This window comes from Rutidosis leptorrhynchoides, chromosome 10 (assembly GCF_046630445.1).
Source record: "Rutidosis leptorrhynchoides isolate AG116_Rl617_1_P2 chromosome 10, CSIRO_AGI_Rlap_v1, whole genome shotgun sequence".
Taxonomy (NCBI): Eukaryota; Viridiplantae; Streptophyta; class Magnoliopsida; order Asterales; family Asteraceae; genus Rutidosis; species Rutidosis leptorrhynchoides.
In genome coordinates this window covers 8,479,236-8,503,630 of record NC_092342.1, presented here as the reverse complement: position 1 = coordinate 8,503,630, position 24,395 = coordinate 8,479,236, and the positions used below count along the sequence as shown (strand labels likewise).

The 24,395-nt window shown below is 36.1% G+C and overlaps 1 protein-coding gene across 1 annotated transcript; it reads left to right on the top strand.

Annotated features, from left to right (window-relative positions):
• The first annotated feature begins 8,295 nt into the window (after positions 1 to 8,295).
• On the top strand, positions 8,296 to 24,372 carry LOC139870002 (uncharacterized). Its single transcript, XM_071857857.1, has 2 exons — positions 8,296 to 9,076; positions 24,032 to 24,372. The coding sequence occupies exons 1-2, from the start codon at positions 8,296 to 8,298 to the stop codon at positions 24,370 to 24,372; spliced, it is 1,122 nt and encodes a 373-aa protein (XP_071713958.1).
• The last annotated feature ends 23 nt before the right edge of the window (positions 24,373 to 24,395 follow it).

Here is a 24,395-nt window from a genome sequence, read left to right as displayed (position 1 = left end):
ATTCCAAATTGGTTCATAGCTGTCGATCATTCCTCCATACCCGGTGTCAATTTTGTCAGGTAACACCTTGATTTCATGGATGTCTTCATTGTTAATTAATTGTTATGTTTAATTTACAGTTAATAGAGATAATACCCATTAATTTGTTCTGTACCAGTTACTACAATTACTATGTGGAATTCGATGGGTCACCCCTTTCATCTTCTCTCAGAAAGGCTGTATGGTAAACCCCTATAAATTGCAGCTCTCATCCATTGTATAATGCATTACCACCAAAAACACATATAGCAATTACAATGGCACTTGCAATTCAAGACCACCCAGTCCAACCTAACGAAAGAAGTTATTCCTACCTGAATGAATTGCAGGTGGGTCAGGAGGCGGAGGTTAGAATCATGATATGCCGCACTTGGGATACCCACACCAAATATGGGAAATACCTTAGTACTGAGTTCATAGCAAGTGATGAGCAGGTTTGATATTTATATATGTGTTACTTATTATATATGTAATATGTGCTATATATTTGAACTAATTAATGAAATAGGCACGACATAGACATCAGTGATTATTACTGTATGTTAAACTGAAGAATGATGAAGGTGTGGCATGAAAATCAGCAGATATGTTACAATTAGATGCTGTTAGTTGTCACTGATTATTATTACTGTTTAAATAATCAGTTTATGTTAGTAATAATTGCATTAATCTTAGAACCATTGTTGTTTTGTTTAAATTAACAAACCAGACAAACTCTTATAAATTAGAGAATAGCACTCCCTTTTCAATTGGAGCTGAAATGAATGTATGTAGATAGCTTCTATTCATGTGACAACAATGTTATGGCTGCATTGTGTGTTCACAAGTCAATACAAATACCCATGATTGTCACACATGATTGTTGCATTTATAATACGGTAGCCACATGCTTATTCTCTTATTGATTAGGGATTTAGTAACAATACGGTAGCCATACTTACCTTTCCATGTTTGTGTTTTGAATTTATAATATATAATCCTTTTATGAGTGGTCATCTAACACATGAATGTTGTCTTATTGATTAGGTATTTAGTAACAATACAGTACCTATACTTAGCTTTCCATGCCTGAATGTACAGATGCCTTACATTGTATTCTTATATATACATAGGGGTTCGGGTGTTTTCGTATATCTTTGTATTCATGAAGGTTTAGCCTGATTATTTTTTTCTGAAATCGACTTTGTGAATTCATTCAAGATTTGTTGGTTAGAATTCACTACATTTACGTGTTTATATATGTGTATTGTGTATATAAATGTAACCTCCTTTTTAATATGTAATGTATGTCATGTTTGCTCTTTCCAAACAAGAAACCATGTTTAAATTGTGTCAATTCTAGGTTTTACCTATACAATATATCATCCTTTTGCTGAGTTACCCTTGAATGCAAATTCAGTGTATGATGAAAGGCTTGCATGAAAGCTGCATTCTGTCAGGCACGTGTTTCATAACGTTGCCTGCTTTAATTGTTGTAGATTTTGTTAGAATCACAATAAACTATGTCTTCACTACAAAAGCTAATGCTTCAACTCATGCATTGGAATGTGTTAAGTATATACAAACACACCATTTACAATGATAACATGTTTCTATTCTTTTTCAGGGTAACGTGATTCAGTTGACTGCTAGGAGCACGGTAGCCCACTGTTTTATCTCAAGACTTAAGGAAGGAACGGTTTACTCGCTCAACAAATTCGAGGTTATCCCCAATAAGGACGACTACCGCCTCCTCAGGGATAACAAGGTCCTAATTCAGTTGCATGGTTCCACCTTCCTCAGGAGAATATCAAATGCTGCGCATGAAGGGTTTGTACGTCATCCGTTTGCATGCATACCTTTTGAAGAGTTACAGCCAAATGGTGGCCAATTCTTAATAGGTACCGCTGTTTCCAACTACAACTGTAGATTCTGTTTTACCTACATATTTTTCTTCTGTCCACCGTCTAACGCGTCGAATATATATATTTTAGATGTTGTGGGGTTTGTACTGAATGTCAACTCGGTGACTCCCCAGAAAAGCGGGTCCACAACACTTGAATTCGAACTGGTCGATGAGAGGTTAGTTGTTGGTTTTAATTGGTAATACACTCATGTAATGCTTTTGCTCACTGTTTCCTCTAACCCACCCCCTTTTTTGCTTTTGTCTAAGCCGTCGGAGAGTCCGGGTCACATTGTGGGGTAAATTAGGTGACTCTTTCCTTGCTATGAAAGCAGCTGCACCTGCCCAATACAACATCATTTTATCCTCATTCGCTGTTAGAAAGGACTACTATGGTATGGCTTTTTACTCTCCCCTTATGCATTCCCGCTGCCACATACCACCCCCTAACCTTTTGCCCCCCACATCTGCAGGTGGCACATCTCTTTCGAGCACATCAGCGACTCTGATAATTAACGACACTCAGATCCCAACTCTGGCTGAATTTATCAAGAAAATCAGGTGCGAACAGGCTTTCTAACTTGCTATATAAAATTTACTTCACACCCCAGTCCCTCCTCACATGTCATGGTTTGGTTCATTGCAGTGGCATGCAGTTTCCCACTGACACGGGAGATTTGGCTCCCCAAGGGCAATTCCTGGCCCAAATAGAAGGTTCCATCGCCGACCTCCTGGGACTGGCCCGCAGAGGGAAAAACAATGTGGTACGTGCATGTACATTGCTTGCGTTATATGTTTTTGCTGCTCCTAATTACGTATAATTTATGGAAACCCTATTTAATGTGCAACCTATTAGGCCGATGTTTTTAAATGCAAAGTGGAACTCACCAACATACGGATGAAAAACAGCTGGTATTACAACAGCTGTAGTATTTGCGAGGCCAAGAAGAGCATTTCGAGATAGTATGGCAGATTTTGGTGTGAATCATGTGACAAAAATGATCCCGAGCCAATTGCGAGGTTCCTTTTTGCCCGTCTTCCTGTTTGAGTTATTATAGCATGCCAATAAACACTATCTTTGTTAACATATTAGATTGCCAAAAACATGTTCTCGCAGGTTTCGCATTCAGTTTGATGTTCGGGATTCGACCGCTGAAACCGTTGTGGTGCTTTTTAATGAAACAGCTGAACCGCTGACTGGGACAACCGCTAAAGCCCTATTGGCTGGACAAGATGTGGTAAATTTTCCGGCTCATAACTTTCAACTGTAACTAATGATATATCAGCGTGTGCACATAACATGCCGGTGGTAATTACTAACATATTTGTGTTTCCACGCACCTCTAGGCGACCTGCACAACCGTCTTACCAAATGCACTCGCTAATCTGCTTACTACTACCCAAGTTTTGCTATTGAAGATCAACTCCTACTATGAGCATGGAACACATGAAAGTTTTAATTGCATAAAAGTTTACTTGGATGAAAAGTAGGGTGCATTTGTCATGTCCGAAAGTTTGGAACCAGATACCTTTTGTACAGCTGCTAAGGGAGGAGCTCCATCAACCATCCCGTCATCCACAACTCCAAAAGGGGTGAAGAGATCAATTGAAATCCCCACTCCAGCAAAGGCATTGGAACGGCCTAGCCGTCGCAAGTAAGAACTAAGTTGGTTCATCATTTGATACATACACTTACGCTTCTTCATTTACATATACTACCATGCTACCCCTATAGACTACCATTCTAACATCACTCTTTAACGTACACTGCAGATTTATTGTCACATCGTCTGACTCAGAAGACGACCCACCTGCTGGTGCAGTTAAGGAGATGGATAAGGCTGGGCTGAGCAAGGCATGAAATGGGTCTGCGTATTTCAATAAATAACTCCGTGTTCTGAGTTATGGTTATGTTATTTATCGTTTTAAACACGCGCGTTGTTTGTCAGTTTAAACGCAAGTTTTTATTTTTTTTGGTTTCCCTGTTTGGCCTTATGCTATGGCCTCAAAAATAAGAAACTCATTGTTTTGGTTTTTGAATAAAGTTATGGTGTTTATTATATCTCATTGTTTGAACCCAATTTACCTACATCTCTTTGTATGCTGATTGTTAATCTGTGTTATAGAAGTCACCAGGTTCGTTAACGAACCAACAAATTTACGCCCCTTTCGTTTGTAATTTTACCCTTCTCCTCACACCTGTACCCAGGTGCAGGTATCGTGTATTCGTTTGCACTCGATTTAATATTTTGGGCCCGAGCGGTTTAAGGCGACAACACTGTCCTTTCCATGTTATTGTTGTTGCCACCACTTTTCCAACGAAAATCCTGTTCCAGGTATCATCACTCACCCTCATTTACAATGTCCCCAACACATTGCAACAAGTAAGAAAAAAATTCCCGCCAGCAATGTCTTATGCCACGCAATACGTCTTGGCCGGTGGACTGTTTTATATGTATGTAGTTATTAATTATTAATATTAATATTAATAATATTAATATTAATTAATATTGATATTTGTAATAATATAATAAATTATTTCAACATCTATACAAACCATTCACTTTCTGCATAGTAATTATTATTTACTTAATATTAATATTATTAAATATTAATCATATAATAATAAATTATTTCGACATATCACAGCCCACTCACCTTCTGCATAGTCATTATTATTATTATTATCACTTTATGACTAACCCAATTTCTATTCAATGTTCCCAGGATAGTGAAAGGCCTTGGTAAAGGGAAAGGCCTCTACATATATTCATTAACCTCCCTATATTAACATAGTCTCTACATCATCATATGCACACATCTCACGTGGCATCAAATGCGAATACATCCACCTCGGCGGCTGATTTACCAGGTATGTCATGCACCACTCTGATGTTGAACTAAATTTTCTTTTTAAATAAACATACAACTGCCCCTCCCTCCCGTCTGGTCCGCAGGCCCCTTACCAACCCTGGTAAAATTGGACATCGCATCTAATGGTCTATCAATTTGCTCCTCAAAAGGGACTACCCAGCTAGGGAAAACATAAACGTTATGTGCTCTCAAGTTAACTGACAAATGGGATTTGGCAGCAGGTAATTCCAGCGTTACCCACAATGTAACTTATGGCAGCTCAGGTTTGGTATTAATACTGACACTTTCTAACAATACCCTTTTATTTCATAGCAGAGGTCAGCGCAAAGGAAGATTTTGGCCCCTTTCCAGAAATGATGCTCTAATCATTCCACATCACGTCAATCAACACCACGATCCATGGTCAGCTCCAACGGTTTACTGGGCTGCAATTTTTCGGGCCCGTTATGGGTTCAAATTTCAGTAAGTGCATAGCGTTTTAGTTTGCAAATTCAAAAAACACATCGCACCTATAATAATCACAAATAATCATATAAACTATAATATTAAGGATCATCATAATTATAATCAAAAAATTAAACATAATCTAGCTTATTGATCATATAAATTATTAGAAAGATATAATAAACTTAATAAATTAATAATTTTACTAATAATAATTATTAACAACATAATAACAGTAGCAGTTGCGTTTTACCATATAAGTAAAGTTTAGGTAATGGTAACTACTGATTTCATTTCAGGAGCCCCAACCACCGCATCCAGCGGTCAAATGCACACGAATGACACAACAGGTCTGTCAGCCCCACCCACCACATCCAGCGGTCAGATGCAGCCGAGCGACCCCACAGGTTTGTCACACCCTACGCGTTATGTCTTCGTCATGGTTTAGTCCCAGTTTTCGTAAGATAATTTTTATCCACTCAGGTACAGGTCGGCCATTCTCTCAGCAGCCTAAAAGCGCCGTAACCAAAAAAGCGGCAAATTCCTCAGGTAGTTTACTCGCCTTCTACAGAGGCTGTTAACCACTGATATTATGAATGTTCCATGTACATCTAGAGATAGACAGATACTAACAATATGCCCTACTTTTCGGGTGTACCCGTATCTTACCACAGCCACGGATCCCCTTCCTACACGTGTATGTTTTGTCATTCAAGTATGTGGTATGAGGAAAGGAGTAACAAACCCAAAAAAACTACCAGGCCAACATTCTCCCTCTGTTGCCAAAATGGGAAAGTTCTTCTCCCAAAGCTTAAAGAGCCTCCTCTGGTGTTAAAAAGATTGCTCAACTATAGTGACCACTCAACAGCCAAATTCAGAGAGCAAATTAGGATCTACAACAGTATGTTTTCATTCACATCTTTTGGGGCCAAGATTGACCACTCTATTAACCGTGGCCGCAGTCCTTACACATTTCGCATTAGTGGCCAAACATACCATAGGATTGGGTCGCTTTTACCAGAGGAAGGGGGACCTCCACGGTATGCACAGCTATACTTTTACGACACACGGAATGAAGTACGAAACCGTATGTCTGCTTTTGTGGGGACCGAATCAAGTTAGTCCTTAGATGAAAACATCACCAATGATCTGATTATTATGTTAAATGAATTCAGTGCGGTTGCTCAGGCCTTTCGCATGGCCTGAGATTGGGCTACTAACAACACGACTTCAAACTTTGAGCTCCACTTGATTGCTAAGGCTACAAATACGCGTCAGTATAACGCCCCTAACATGGCTGAGGTTGCAGCATTGATAACAAGTGACTTTGGCCAGTGCACAACTGCTCGGGATATTATTGTCCAAAAAAAAAATCCCCACCAAAACGAATATCAGAACTTCACCAACTATACATGGCACTACAGTATCCTTTGCTATTTCCCTACGGAGAAACAGGCTACCATGAAGAAATAGCATACCATACAAATAGTGGCAGGCGGAAAACTCACCGAGGTTATGTGACAATGCGAGAGTTCTATTGTTATCGTATTCAACAACGGGAAAATGAAGGGACAACTATCCTTAGAGGTGGAAGGCTATTCCAACAATATTTAGTAGACGCTTACACAGCCGTAGAAGAACAGATACTTAAGTGGCTTAGGAATCACCAAAATGAGCTACGCACCGACCTATACAATAACGTCTGCGACGCTGTTACCCGAGGCGACACCCGGGCAACCGCAATTGGAAAGCGGATAATTCTCTGGTCTACGCATACAGGTAGCCCACGCTATATGGTTCAGAGCTACCAGGATGCAATGGCGCTATGTCGAGAATTTGATAACCCTGATTTATTCATCACGTTCACGTCAAACCCCAAATGGCCCGAAATTGAAGGGATGCTTTCTTATATTGAAGGTCAGCGGGCACCTGATAGGCCAGAAATTGTTGCAAGAGTGTTCAAGCAAAAGCTCGATGCCATGATGGCTGATATCATGAAAGCCCACATCTTTGGCACATGCGAAGCAGGTACATCATTCTATCCTCCTTTTCGCAACCACCATAACTTAAGTCATCACTTTGTAATCACTCCAACACTTGCCTGAATGGTTTGATGGGCTGTTAAAAAAAGGTTGAATGTATATAACAATCTAATTTCTGAAGCTAAGGGTTGAATTGATATAACAAGAATAAGATTGCCACCTGTATAAGTAATACGTCCTAATTCATATATATGCAGTATGCAATATTTGACTTCGTTGCACTCTTGGTTTATTTAATATATTAAACTAAATTAAATAATATTGATTACATATGTTAAATAAATCATAAATAAAAAGTATAACTAATGAGTTATAGATTAAATCGTATAATAAACAAATAAAAAGTTCACATACTACCAGTCCAGGTTCTGTACCCACCACCATTTTTTTATCCATCTGTCACGTGAGTAGTCACCCGTTTGATACCCATTACAACACAGCGGTTGCATTTCACATGATGAAAGTAACCATTCTTTGCTTTATTTTGCAGGCATCTATATAATTGAATTTCAAAAGCACGGATTGCCTCATGTACATATGTTAATTTGGCTTACATCTGACTTTAAATGTAAGACCCCGGAAGACATCGATGATATCATCTCCGCTGAAATCCCATCCAAAACACAAGATCCAGATGCCTATAAAGCTGTTACAGAATACATGCTACATGGTCCATGCGGTGGGAATATCCTGGACGCACCTTGCATTATCGATAAAAAGTGCTCTAAACATTTCCCGAAACCCTACAACGCAGAAACAACCATAGATGAAGATGGATACGCACACTATCGACGGTGAAATGCTGGAATAAAAGTCAGTAAAGGAAAGGGCACACTTGACAACGGTTTTGTTGTACCTTATAATAGATATCTCCTTCTCAAATACAATGCACATATCAATGTAGAATGGTGTAATCGATCTCTGGCCATAAAGTACTTATTTAAATACTTAAACAAAGGTCCCGATCGAGCAACTATAGTAATTCAAGAAAACCTCGGCCCGGTCAACGGATCCATGCCAGAATTGGTTACTGAAGTCGATGAAATCAAGAATTATTTGGACCGTCGGTATCTATCGCCGTGTGAGGCTGTTTGGAGAATGTTTTCATTTGACATTCACTTCTCCAAGCCATCGGTCATAAAGCTGTCGTATCATCTACCGAATCACCATACAATCACATTGCGTGATTCAAATAACCTCCCTGCACTGTTGCATAGGGAGAGTATCAAAGAAACCATGTTTACCGAGTGGTTTGAGCTTAACAAACGAGACCCCTCTGCCCGAAACCTTACTTATGCAAAAATCCCTAAAAATTATGTTTGGAATCAAGATGCGAAAACGTGGACGCGTCAAAAACATGGCAGCTTCATTGGACTCATCGTCTACTTACACCCAGCATCGGACGAACGTTATTATCTCAGGTTGTTGTTAAACAAAGTAAAGGGCCCCCAAACGTATGAAGAAATACGTACCGTCGATGGAACTTTGCATCCCACATTTAAAGATGCGTGTTTCGCGTATGGGTTGATCAATGACGATAGAGAGTGGACAACAGTTATAACTGAGGCAAGATTATGGGCATCTGGTACACAGCTCCGGGATTTGTTTGTCACAATTTTACTTTTTTGCAATGTGACTAAACCACTGACCCTGTGGGAACTGAATTGGGAGGCTTTGGCCGAAGATATCCTCTACAAAAAACGCAAACTCTACAACTTCCCTGATTTGATCCTAAGTGAGTCGCAGCTTAGAAACTATTGTTTGTTGGAAATTCAAGATATCTTGAACAAACATGGTAAATCATTAAGCGATTTCCCTGATCTACCCCAACCTGACCCGTGTAGTGACCCGAACTTTTCCGAACCTTTCTATGATTATATGTTTAATGAAAACTATATTTACATGATTAAATGTTTCCAACATGTTAAGCAATCAAACTTGTTAAGACTTGATTAATTGAAATAGGTTTCATATAGACAATTGACCACCCAAGTTGACCGGTGATTCACGAACGTTAAAACTTGTAAAAACTATACGATGACATATATATGGTTATATATATAGTTAACATGATTTTATTATAAGTATGTATCTCATTAGGTATTTTAACAATGAGTTATATACATAAAAATGAGACTATCAATTTAAGAAACTCGAAAACGATATATATAACGATTATCGTTATAACAACGTCTTACTAGGTACATATGAATCATATTAAGATATTGATACACTTGGTTAATTATGTTAAATGATAAGTAAATATATTATTAAGTGTATTAACAATGAAATACATATGTAAAAATAAGACTACTAACTTAATGATTTCGAAACGAGACATATATGTAACGATTATCGTTGTAACGACATTTAACTGTATATATATCATATTAAGATATATTATATATCATAATATCATGATAACATAAAAATTTAACATCTCATTTGTTATAATAAACAATGGGTTAACAACATTCAACAAGATCGTTAACCTAAAGGTTTCAAAACAACATTTACATGTAACGACTAACGATGACTTAACGACTCAGTTAAAATGTATATACATGTAGTGTTTTAATATGTATTCATACACTTTTGAAAGACTTCAAGACACTTATAAAAATACTTCTACTTAACAAAAATGCTTACAATTACATCCTCGTTCAGTTTCATCAACAATTCTACTCGTATGCACCCGTATTCGTACTCGTACAATACACAGCTTTTAGATGTATGTACTATTGGTATATACACTCCAATGATCAGCTCTTAGTAGCCCATGTGAGTCACCTAACACATGTGGGAACCATCATTTGGCAACTAGCATGAAGTATCTCATAAAATTACAAAAATATGAGTAATCATTCATGACTTATTTACATAAAAACAAAATTACATATCCTTTATATCTAATCCATACACCAATGACCAAAAACACCTACAAACACTTTCATTCTTCAATTTTTTTCATCTAATTGATCTCTCTCAAGTTCTAACTTCAAGTTCTAAGTGTTCTTCATAAATTCTACAAGTTCTAGTTACATAAAATCAAGAATACTTTCAAGTTTGCTAGCTCACTTCCAATCTTCTAAGGTGATCATCTAACCTTAAGAAATCTTTGTTTCTTACAGTAGGTTATCATTCTAATACAAGGTAATAATCATATTCAAACTTTGGTTCGATTTCTATAACTATAACAATCTTATTTCAAGTGATGATCTTACTTGAACTTGTTTTCGTGTCATGATTATGCTTCAAGAACTTCGAGCCATCCAAGGATCCATTGAAGCTAGATCCATTTTTCTATTTTCTAGTAGGTTTATCCAAGGAACTTAAGGTAGTAATGATGTTCATAACATCATTCGATTCATACATAAAAAGCTATCATATTTGAAGTGGTAAACTAGTAATCACTAGAACATAGTTTAGTTAATTCTAAACTTGTTCGCAAATAAAGTTAATCCTTCTAACTACACTTTTAAAATCAACTATACACATGATCTATATCTATATGATATGCTAACTTAATGATTTAAAACCCGGAAACACGATAAACACCATAAAACCGGATTTACGCCGTCGTAGATACAACCAGGGCTGTTTTGGTTTGGATAATTAAAAACTATGAAAAACTTTGATTTAAAAGCTATACTTCTGGAAAAATGATTTTTATTATAAACATGAAACCATATCCAAAAATCATGGTTAAACTCAATGTGAAAGTATGTTTTTCAAAACAGTCATCAAGATGTCGTTCTTTCGACGGAAATGACTACCTCTTTCAAAAACGACTTGTAACTTGTATTTCCGACTATAAACCTATACATTTTATGTTTAGTTTCATAAATTCAAGTTCAATACGAAACTGTGGCCGCTTAAATTACTCAAAACGGATTAGAAACGAAGAAATGGCGAGCAAAACAAAATTGGTAAAAACTACTCATTTTAGCTACGTGAAAATTGATAACAAATCTATTCAAACCATAACTTAATCAACTTGTATTGTATATTATGTAATCTTGAGATACCATAGACACGTATACAATGTTTCGACCTATCATATCGACACATCTATATATATTTCGGAACAACCATAGACACTCTATATGTGAATGTTGGAGTTAGCTATACAGGGTTGAGGTTGATTCCAAAATATATATAGTTTGAGTTGTGATCAATACTGAGATATTTATACACTGGGTCGTGGATTGATTCAAGATAATATATATCGATTTATTTCTGTACATCTAACTGTGGACAACTAGTTGTAGGTTACTAACGAGGACAGCTGACTTAATAAACTTAAAACATCAAAATATATTAAAAGTGTTGTAAATATATTTTGAACATACTTTGATATATATGTATATATTGTTATAGGTTCGTGAATCCACCAGTGGCCAAGTCTTACTTCCCGACGAAGTAAAAATTTGTGAAAGTGAGTTATAGTCCCACTTTTAAAATCTAATATTTTTGGGATGAGAATACATGCAGGTTTTATAAATGATTTACAAAATAGACACAAGTACGTGAAACTACATTCTATGGTTGAATTATCGAAATCGAATATGCCCCTTTTTATTAAGTCTGGTAATCTAAGAATTAGGGAACATACACCCTAATTGACACGAATCCTAAAGATAGATCTATTGGGCCTAACAAACCCCATCCAAAGTACCGGATGCTTTAGTACTTCGAAATTTATATCATATCCGAAGGGTATCCCGGAATGATGGGGATATTCTTATATATGTATTTTGTTAATGTCGGTTACCAGGTGTTCACCATATGAATGATTTTTATCTCTATGTATGGGATGTATATTGAAATAAGAAATCTTGTGGTCTATTGTTACAATTTGATATATATAGGTTAAACCTATAACTCACCAACATTTTTGTTAACGTTTAAAGCATGTTTATTCTTAGGTGAATATTAAGAGCTTCCGCTGTTGCATACCAAAATAAGAACAAGATTTGGAGTCCATGTTTGTATGATATTATGTAAAAACTGCATTCAAGAAACATATGTCGATGTAATATATTTCTATTGTAAACCATTATGTAATGGTCGTGTGTAAACAGTATATTTTAGATTATCATTATTTGATAATCTACGTAATGCTTTTGAAACTTTTTTGATAAAATAAAGATTATGGTTGTTTTAAAAATGAATGCAGTCTTTGAAAAACGTCTCATATAGAGGTCAAATCCTCGCAACGAAATCAATTAATATGGAACGTTTATAATCAATATGAACGGGACATTTCAGTTGGTATCCGAGCGTTGGTCTTAGAGAACCAGAAAATTTGCATTAGTGTGTCTTATCGAGTTTGTTAGGATGCATTAGTGAGTCTGGACTTCGACCGTGTTTTCTTTAAATATGATTGCTTAACATTTTTGTTATTAACATGTATATATTATGTGATATATTAATCTCTTAACATGTTTGATATTGTGTGATAGATGTCTACCTCTAGCACAAATCCCACTGACTCACCTAATAATAACGAAGAGTCGAATATATATTGGACTGATTCACAAGTTCCCGAAGAAGAACCGGAAGAAGAATCAGAACCGGAAGAAGAATCAGAACTGGAAGAGGAGGAACCGGAGGAGGAAATAGAACCGGTGGGGGAAATAATAAAACGGTTAAGTAAAAGAAAATTCTCAACCAACCGACCAAGGTTAATTATGGTCAATGGTGTTTCCACCAAGGAAGCAAAATATTGGGAGGATTACCAATTCTCCGATGAATCGGATTCCGACGAGAATTCCGATGATGTTATAGAAATTACCCCAACTGAATTTAAAAAGGCAAAAGAAAATAATAAGGGAAAGGGCATAAAAATAGAGAAATCTAATTCCAACCCCGATGAACTTTATATGTGTCGTCAACCCCCGAAGCCCTTAAGTTGTAACAATGACCCGGGAACCTCTAAACCACCAGGTTTTTCTAAACCGTTGTGGAAAACAACAATTCGTATTAGGCGAACATCATATATCCCTAGAAACTTGGCAAAACGAACCAAAACCGAAGAAGAAGAAACAATCGAGTCGGAATAAGATAGTTGTATTCGTGTGGTGTAATATATGTAATATAGTGTGCTTATGCTTTATGATATATGTAAAAATTGCTTGTATTAATAAGTATTTTTTTTATGAATCTAACTCTTGTCTATTTTACAGTATAAAAACACAAAATGGATAGACAACCCAATATTTTAAGAGACCTACCCGGAGACATGATTGATGAAATCTTGTCTAGAGTCGGTCAGAATTCTTCGGCACAACTATTTACGGCGAAATCAGTTTGTAAGACATTCGAAGAACGTTCCAAGAATGTCTTGGTTTATAAGAGACTTTCGTTTGAAAGATGGGGGATATCACATTGGGAAACCCATAAGTTACGATGTGTTTACTTTGACGCATATATTGCGGGGAACCCAAATGCTATTTTACGCAACGGGTTAAGAAATTATTTTGACTCAATGTATCCGAATATAGGACTTCATGATTTAGAAAAAGCGGCTAACATGCAACATAAAGAAGCATGCTATACTTACGGGTTAGTAATGTTCGCTTCTCACCAAAGTGAGAAAAAGAACATCGGGCTACAACTATTAAACAAAACGTTCGCACAAGTGACGGAGTCGGTAATTGGGGTAAGAAATGAGGTTTTTAGGTTATTACGAGACTATTGGTCATTACGTAACCCTCATCCCTTTGACGACGTTACAACACGCTGTCTTATCAACGGCCATAACGATTATGTTCCACAAGACCAAGGATGGGAAGTAGTCCTAGTAAAACCAGAATGCATGACTTGTTTCTGGACGTATGAATTACGTGTCTTTATTGCCTTTGCTGAAAGACTTGTGTACTAGCTAGAATTATCTTCACAACTATCTTGTATCAAAGTTATTGTGTGCTATATTTCATGCTTTATGTAAAATAAGCGGTATTGTAAGTTTGTAAAATATTGTATAAAAGTTTGAACGCGAAATATTATTATAATCAGTTTTTCATATAGAATTGTAGTAGTTGAATTGTATATTAGCTACTAAGTATGAACTTAACGGGTAGGTACTACCCGAATTTAAACTTATAAAACGCTAATATGAAGAAAAAGCTTTTATAAATGAGTTCATATTATGCTACGAAATACTATTAACTACTCTTAATATTCTGTATGATTAACTTGTTCCATTTGACTATTTTGAAGGAAATGGCACCGACTACTCGACACACCATGAATATGAATGAAGAGGAATTCCGTACTTTTCTAGCTTCAAACATAGCCGCAGTACAGGCTGCGCTACATACCAACAATAACCTTGGATCTAGCAGTACAGGAAATCGTGTAGGATGCACCTACAAAGAATTCACTGCCTGCAAACCTTTGGAATTTGATGGAACCGAAGGACCGATCGGATTGAAACGGTGGACCGAGAAGGCCGAATCGGTGTTTGCCATAAGTAAGTGTACTGAAGAGGACAAAGTGAAGTACGCTACGCATACCTTCACAGGTTCTGCGTTAACATGGTGGAATACCTATCTAGAGCAAGTGGGACAAGATGATGCGTACGCACTACCGTGGTCAGCATTCAAGCACTTGATGAATGAGAAGTACCATCCCAGAACCGAGGTTAATAAGCTCAAGACAGAACTTAGAGGGTTACGAACCCAAGGATTTGATATTACCACGTATGAAAGACGATTCACAGAATTGTGCCTATTGTGTCCGGGAGCGTTCGAAGATGAGGAAGAGAAGATCGACACGTTTGTGAAAGGATTATCGGAAAGAATCCAAGAAGATATAAGTTCACACGAGCCCGCCTCCATATAACAGGCATGTAGAATGGCTCATAAACTAGTGAACCGGATTGAGGAAAGAATTAAAGAACAGACGGCTGAAGAGGCCAATGTGAAGCAAGTCAAAAGAAAGTGGGAGGAAAACGGTGATAAGAATCACCAATACAACAACAACAGCAATTACAATAATAATCGCAACAATTATCCCAACAATCGCAACATCAATCGCAACTACAACAAACGGCCCAACAACAACAACAACAACAACAACAACAACAACAACAACAACAACAACTACAACAATCATCTCAACAACAATAACAACCACAACAACAACAACAATCAGAAGCAGCTATGCCAAAGGTGTGAAAAGTATCACTCGGGGTTCTGCACCAAATTTTGCAACAAGTGTAAAAGAAATGGTCATAGCGCTGCGAAGTGTGAGGTCTACGGACCAGGGGTTAACAGAATGAAAGGAACAAATAGTGTCAGAACGAGTAATGGCGGAGCAAGTAGTGTCGGAGCAAGTTATGCCAATGTAGTTTGTTATAAATGTGGAAAACCGGGCCACATTATTAGAAATTGCCCGAACCAGGAGAACACGAATGGACAAGGCCACGGAAGAGTTTTCAATATTAATGCGGCAGAGGCACAGGAAGACCCGAAGCTTGTTACGGGTACGTTTGTTATTGACAATAAATCTGCTTACGTTTTATTTGATTCGGGTGCAGATAGAAGCTATATGAGTAGAGATTTTTGTGCTAAATTAAGTTGTCCATTGACGCCGTTGGATAGTAAATTTTTACTCGAATTAGCAAACGGTAAATTAATTTCAGCAGATAATATATGTCGGAATCGAGAAATTAAACTGGGTAGCGAAATATTTAAGATTGATTTGATACCAGTAGAGTTAGGGAGTTTTGATGTAATAGTTGGCATGGACTGGCTGAAGAAGGTGAAAGCAGAGATCGTATGTTATAAAAATGCAATTCGCATTGTACGAGAAGAAGGAGAACCCTTAATGGTGTACGGAGAAAAGGGCAACACGAAGCTACATCTTATTAGTAATTTGAAGGCACAAAAACTAATAAGAAAAGGTTGCTATGATGTTCTAGCACATGTCGAGAAAGTACACACTGAAGAAAAGAGCATCAATGATGTTTTTGTCGCAAAAGAATTTCCCGATGTATTTCTGAAAGAATTACCGGGACTACCTCTACATCGATCTGTTGAATTTCAAATAGATCTTGTACCAGGAGCTGCACCAATAGCTCGTGCTCCTTACAGACTCGCACCCAGCGAGATGAAAGAACTGCAAAGCCAACTGCAAGAACTATTAGAACGTGGTTTCATTCGACCAAGCACATCACCATGGGGAGCTCCTGTTTTGTTTGTCAAGAAGAAAGATGGTACATTTAGGTTGTGTATTGACTACAGAGAGTTGAACAAACTTACCATCAAAAACCGTTATCCACTGCCGAGAATTGACGACTTATTTGATCAACTACAAGGCTCATCGATTTATTCGAAGATCGATTTACATTCTGGATATCATCAAATGCGAGTAAAGGAGGATGATATTCCAAAAACTGCTTTTAGGACGCGTTATGGTCATTACGAGTTTATGGTTATGCCGTTTGGATTGACTAACGCACCAGCTGTGTTCATGGACCTTATGAACCGAGTGTGTGGGCCATATCTTGACAAGTTTGTCATTGTTTTCATCGATGACATACTTATTTACTCAAAGAATGATCAAGAGCATGAAGAACATTTGAGAAAAGTGTTAGAAGTATTGAGGAAAGAAAAACTGTACGCTAAGTTTTCAAAGTGTGCATTTTGGTTGGAAGAAGTTCAATTCCTCGGTCACATAGTGAACAAAGAAGGTATCCAGGTGGACCCAGCAAAGATCGAAACGGTTGAAAAGTGGGAAACCCCAAAAACTCCGAAGCATATACGTCAATTTTTAGGATTGGCTGGTTACTACAGAAGATTCATCCAAGATTTCTCCAAAATAGCAAAACCCTTGACTGCATTAACGCATAAAGGGAAGAAATTTGAATGGAAGGATGAACAAGAGAAGGCGTTTCAATTATTAAAGAAAAAGCTAACTACGGCACCTATATTGTCATTGCCTGAAGGGAATGATGATTTTGTGATTTATTGTGACGCATCAAAGCAAGGTCTCGGTTGTGTATTAATGCAACGGACGAAGGTGATTGCTTATGCGTCTAGACAATTGAAGATTCACGAGAAAAATTATATGACGCATGATTTGGAATTAGGCGCGGTTGTTTTTGCATTAAAGACTTGGAGTCACTACTTATATGGGGTCAAAAGTATTATATATACCGACCACAAAAGTCTTCAACACATATTTAATCAGAAACAACTGAATATGAGGCAGCGTAGGTGGATTGAATTGTTGAATGATTACGACTTTGAGATTCGTTACCACCTGGGGAAGGCAAATGTGGTAGCCGACGCCTTGAGAGAAAGGACAGAGAACCCATTCTAGTAAAATCTATGAATATAATGATTCACACTAACCTTACTACTCAAATAAAGGAGGCGCAACAAGGTGTTTTAAAAGAGGGAAATTTAAAGGATGAAATACCCAAAGGATCGGAGAAGCATCTTAATATTCGGGAAGACGGAACCCGGTATAGGGCTGAAAGAATTTGGGTACCAAAATTTGGAGATATGAGAGAAATGGTACTTAGAGAAGCTCATAAAACCAGATACTCAATACATCCTGAAACGGGGAAGATGTACAAGGATCTTAAGAAACATTTTTGGTGGCCAGGTATGAAAGCCGATATTGCTAAATATGTAGGAGAATGTTTGACGTGTTCTAAGGTCAAAGCTGAACATCAGAAACCATCAGGTCTACTACAACAACCTGAAATCCTGGAATGGAAATGGGAAAACATTACCATGGATTTCATTACTAAATTGCCAAGGACTGCAAGTGGTTATGATACTATTTGGGTAATAGTTGATCGTCTCACCAAGTCAGCACACTTCCTGCCAATAAGAGAAGATGACAAAATGGAGAAGTTAGCACGACTGTATTTGAAGGAAGTCGTCTCCAGACATGGAATACCAATCTCTATTATCTCTGATAGGGATGGCAAATTTATTTCAAGATTCTGGCAGACATTACAGTAAGCATTAGGAACTCGTCTAGACATGAGTATTGCATATCATCCACAAACTGATGGGCATAGTGAAAGGATGATACAAACGCTTGAAGATATGCTACGAGCATGTGTTATTGATTTCGGAAACAGTTGGGATCAACATCTACCGTTAGAAGAATTTTCCTACAACAATAGCTACCATTCAAGCATTGAGATGGCTCCGTTTGAAGCACTTTATGGTAGAAAGTGCAGGTCTCCGATTTGTTGGAGTGAAGTGGGGGATAGACAGATTACGGGTCCGGAGATAATGCAAGAAACTACTGAGAAGATCATCCAAATTCAACAACAGTTGATAACCGCCCAAAGTCGACAAAAGAGCTACGCCGATATTAAAAGAAAAGATATAGAATTTGAAATTGGAGAGATGGTCATGCTTAAGGTTGCACCTTGGAAAGGTGTTGTTCGATTTGATAAACGAGGTAAATTAAATCCAAGGTATATTGGACCATTCAAGATTATTGATCGTGTCGGACCAGTAGTTTACCGACTTGAGTTACCTCAACAACTCGCGGCTGTACATAACACTTTCCACGTCTCGAATTTGAAGAAATGTTTTGCTAAAGAAGATCTCACTATTCCGTTGGACGAAATCCAAATCAATGAAAAACTTCAATTCATTGAAGAACCCGTTGAAATAATGGATTGTGAGGTTAAGAGACTTAAACAAAACAAGATACCGATTGTTAAGGTTCGATGGAATGCTTGTAGGGGACCCGAGTTTACCTGGGAACGAGAAGATCAGATGAAGAAGAAGTACCCGCACTTATTTCCAGAAGATGAGCCAACACCTCCAATCGCTTAAAATTTCGGGACGAAATTTATTTAACGGGTAGGTACTGTAGTGACCCGAACTTTTCCGAACCTTTCTATGATTATATGTTTAATGAAAACTATATTTACATGATTAAATGTTTCCAACATGTTAAGCAATCAAACTTGTTAAGACTTGATTAATTGAAATAGGTTTCATATAGACAATTGACCACCCAAGTTGACCGGTGATTTACGAACGTTAAAACTTGCAAAAACTATACGATGACATATATATGGTTATATATATAGTTAACATGATTTTATTATAAGTATGTATCTCATTAGGTATTTTAACAATGAGTTATATACATAAAAATGAGACTATTAATTTATGAAACTCGAAAACGATATATATAACGATTATCGTTATAACAACGTCTTACTAGGTACATATGAATCATATTAAGATATTGATACACTTGGTTAATTATTTTAAATGATAAGTAAATATATTATTAAGTGTATTAACAATAAAATACATATGTAAAAATAAGACTACTAACTTAATGATTTCGAAACGAGACATATATGTAACGATTATCGTTGTAACGACATTTAACTGTATATATATCATACTAAGATATATTATATATCATAATATCATGATAATATAACAATTTAACATCTCATTTGTTATAATAAACAATGGGTTAACAACATTCAACAAGATCGTTAACCTAAAGGTTTCAAAACAACATTTACATGTAACGACTAACGATGACTTAACGACTCAGTTAAAATGTATATACATGTAGTGTTTTAATATGTATTCATACACTTTTGAAAGACTTCAAGACACTTATAAAAATACTTCTACTTAACAAAAATGCTTACAATTACATCCTCGTTCAGTTTCATCAACAATTCTACTCGTATGCACCCGTATTCGTACTCGTACAATACACAGCTTTTAGATGTATGTACTATTGGTATATACACTCCAATGATCAGCTCTTAGTAGACCATGTGAGTCACCTAACACATGTGGGAACCATCATTTGGCAACTAGCATGAAGTATCTCATAAAATTACAAAAATATGAGTAATCATTCATGACTTATTTACATGAAAACAAAATTACATATCCTTTATATCTAATCCATACACCAATGACCAAAAACACCTACAAACACTTTCATTCTTCAATTTTTTTCATCTAATTGATCTCTCTCAAGTTCTAACTTCAAGTTCTAAGTGTTCTTCATAAATTTTACAAGTTCTAGTTACATAAAATCAAGAATACTTTCAAGTTTGCTAGCTCACTTCCAATCTTCTAAGGTGATCATCTAACCTTAAGAAATCTTTGTTTCTTACAGTAGGTTATCATTCTAATACAAGGTAATAATCATATTCAAACTTTGGTTCAATTTTTATAACTATAACAATCTTATTTCAAGTGATGATCTTACTTGAACTTGTTTTCGTGTCATGATTCTGCTTCAAGAACTTCGAGCCATCCAAGGATCCGTTGAAGCTAGATCCATTTTTCTATTTTCCAGTAGGTTTATCCAAGGAACTTAAGGTAGTAATAATGTTCATAACATCATTCGATTCATACATAAAAAGCTATCATATTTGAAGTGGTAAACTAGTAATCACTAGAACATAGTTTAGTTAATTCTAAACTTGTTCGCAAATAAAGTTAATCCTTCTAACTACACTTTTAAAATCAACTATACACATGATCTATATCTATATGATATGCTAACTTAATGATTTAAAACCCGAAAACACGATAAACACCATAAAACCGGATTTACGCCGTCGTAGATACAACCGGGGGCTGTTTTGGTTTGGATAATTAAAAACTATGAAAAACTTTGATTTAAAAGCTATACTTCTGGAAAAATGATTTTTCTTATAAACATGAAACCATATCCAAAAATCATGGTTAAACTCAATGTGAAAGTATGTTTTTCAAAACAGTCATCAAGATGTCGTTCTTTCGACGGAAATGACTACCTCTTTCAAAAACGACTTGTAACTTGTATTTCCGACTATAAACCTATACCTTTTCTGTTTAGTTTCATAAAGTCAAGTTCAATACGAAACTGTGGCCGCTTAAATTACTCAAAACGGATTAGAAACGAAGAAATGGCGAGCAAAACAAAATTGGTAAAAACTACTCATTTTAGCTACGTGAAAATTGATAACAAATCTATTCAAACCATAACTTAATCAACTTGTATTGTATATTATGTAATCTTGAGATACCATAGACACGTATACAATGTTTCGACCTATCATGTCGACACATCTATATATATTTCAGAACAACCATAGACACTCTATATGTGAATGTTGGAGTTAGCTATACAGGGTTGAGGTTGATTCCAAAATATATATAGTTTGAGTTGTGATCAATACTGAGATATTTATACACTGGGTCGTGGATTGATTCAAGATAATATATATCGATTTATTTCTGTACATCTAACTGTGGACAACTAGTTGTAGGTTACTAACGAGGACAGCTGACTTAATAAACTTAAAACATCAAAATATATTAAAAGTGTTGTAAATATATTTTGAACATACTTTGATATATATGTATATATTGTTATAGGTTCGTGAATCCACCAGTGGCCAAGTCTTACTTCCCGATGAAGTAAAAATCTGTGAAAGTGAGTTATAGTCCCACTTTTAAAATCTAATATTTTTGGGATGAGAATACATGCAGGTTTTATAAATGATTTACAAAATAGACACAAGTACGTGAAACTACATTCTATGGTTGAATTATCGAAATCGAATATGCCCCTTGTTATTAAGTCTGGTAATCTAAGAATTAGGGAACAGACACCCTAATTGACGCGAATCCTAAAGATAGATCTATTGAGCCTAACAAACCCCATCCAAAGTACCGGATGCTTTAGTACTTTGAAATTTATATCATATCCTAAGGGTGTCCCGGAATGATGGAGATATTCTTATATATGCATCTTGTTAATGTCGGTTACCAGGTGTTCACCATATGAATGATTTTTATCTTTATGTATGGGATGTATATTGAAATATGAAATCTTGTGGTCTATTGTTACAATTTGATATATATAGGTTAAACCTATAACTCACCAACATTTTTGTTGACGTTTAAAGCATGTTTATTCTCAGGTGAATATTAAGAGCTTCCGCTGTTGCATACCAAAATAAGAACAAGATTTGGAGTCCATGTTTGTATGATATTATGTAAAAACTGCATTCAAGAAACATATGTCGATGTAATATATTTCTATTGTAAACCATTATGTAATGGTCGTGTGTAAACAGTATATTTTAGATTATCATTATTTGATAATCTACGTAATGCTTTTGAAACCTTTATTGATAAAATAAAGGTTATGGTTGTTTTAAAAATGAATGCAGTCTTTGAAAAACGTCTCATATAGAGGTCAAAACCTCGCAACAAAACCAATTAATATGGAACGTTTATAATCAATATGAACGGGACATTTCAACCTGGGCCTCCTGACACAGCTCGACAACCGTTTTATTCACGAAGAGTTAAACTACAATCTCGCAGAATTGAGGAATGAACATCAGAACCTGTATAGCTGCCTCAACCCGGAACAACTTAAGATTTATAATCAAGTCATCTCAGCAGTAACTCAACAAACAGGCGGCCTTTTTTTCCTATATGGTCCCGGAGGTATCGGGAAAACTTTTGTATACAAGACACAAGACCATTCTCACAAAATTAAGGTCCGAGAAACTGATAGCACTTGCCGTTGCATCTTCAGGTAATTTCCTTTTAAACTCAAACACGTTATATTATAAATTACGAACATGATTTATCACTTCTCTTCTCCAAACCTTTAGATTCGAAGCTATATAAATGAGTCATTTTTTACCTTATGTAAAAAAAAAAAAAACACCCTTGAGAAAATTGGTTAGCTCATCACACATTTAGCAAAATCAAAGACTTAACTCACTTTAGTTATGTAGTATATTTAGATACATGTATGTTTTCCCTTTCAGAATGCTAAAAAGGAACCTTCAAAGACCAGATTTGTAAACAAGCTGCACTTAATATTTAAAAAAAAAAAGGTTTCGAATGGGTTAACTCATTTATGAGAGAGATTTTAGTGGCTCCATTCATCAGAAGTGTTGTGTCGTGTTGTGTGGTTATAACTCCTTTCTTTAGCGTTGTTTAGGTTAGCAGTGTTCGTTGCCACCGTGACGTTTTTTGACAAAGGAAACCTGAAACCCACCTGAAGGTGCTTCAACAATAAGAATTAATTATCAATATCAAATATTCTGCATAGTAAATGCAAAAAAATATATGAAGATCGATCAGTAACATCAATAAAAATTAATTTTCTTTATCAATATTATATATAGTAAATAGGTATATACACAGTACCTGCTATCAAGAACAGACAACAAAAACCAGCTGGAGTGAAGTCAGGTGGATTCTTCGCAACCCATTTTCTATATACTTTCACCTTCTATCACTTTGTCTGTGTCATATACTCATATGGCACTAAAGCAACAATCGGTGTTATTTCAGACTTCCTGTGTTTAATGTTAATAAAAATATGTTTTAATATCAAGCCAAGTGATATTTAAATAGCTGCGTACATGAGCAGTCAATAATAAAATGAGAATGGTATTTAAGTTTGGCATAATATAAACCATTAAATAATCAAAGAGCTATAAAACATAATGTTAAACTATATAGAAGAAATATATGACCAATTTGAAATTAAAGATCACAGGTTGCAGGTACTGTTTTATATGCAGTTCACTACATCAGACCTCTTGACACTTCAAAATTCATTATACATGGAAAACTCAAAAACGTATTACTTATATATTAAAAAAAAAAATTAATACATTAAACACTTCACCATCATTAACGGTATATACGCTGACTGCATTTTTAAACGCAATGGAAAAACTAATAATCTGTATATGCAGGCATCGCTTCACTACTTTTACCGGGAGGCCAGACTGCCCACAGTAGATTTGTCATCCCTCTTGAACTTATGGAAAACAGCACGTGCGGAATAAAACAAAAAACACATCTTGCAGAACTGATGCAGGAAGTCAGGTTAATCATATGGGATGAAGCTCCCATGACTCAGAGGTTTGCATTTGAGGCTTTAGACAAAACGTTAAAAGATATTTTAGGTGCTAAAATGAGGCGAACCGAAGCAAACTATTTGGCGGAGTACCTATTTTACTTGGTGGTGATTTTCGACAAATATTGCCCGTTATACCAAAAGGAAAGAGACAGGAAATTGTGCAAGCCTGCATAAACCGATCTGAGTTATGGCAAAGC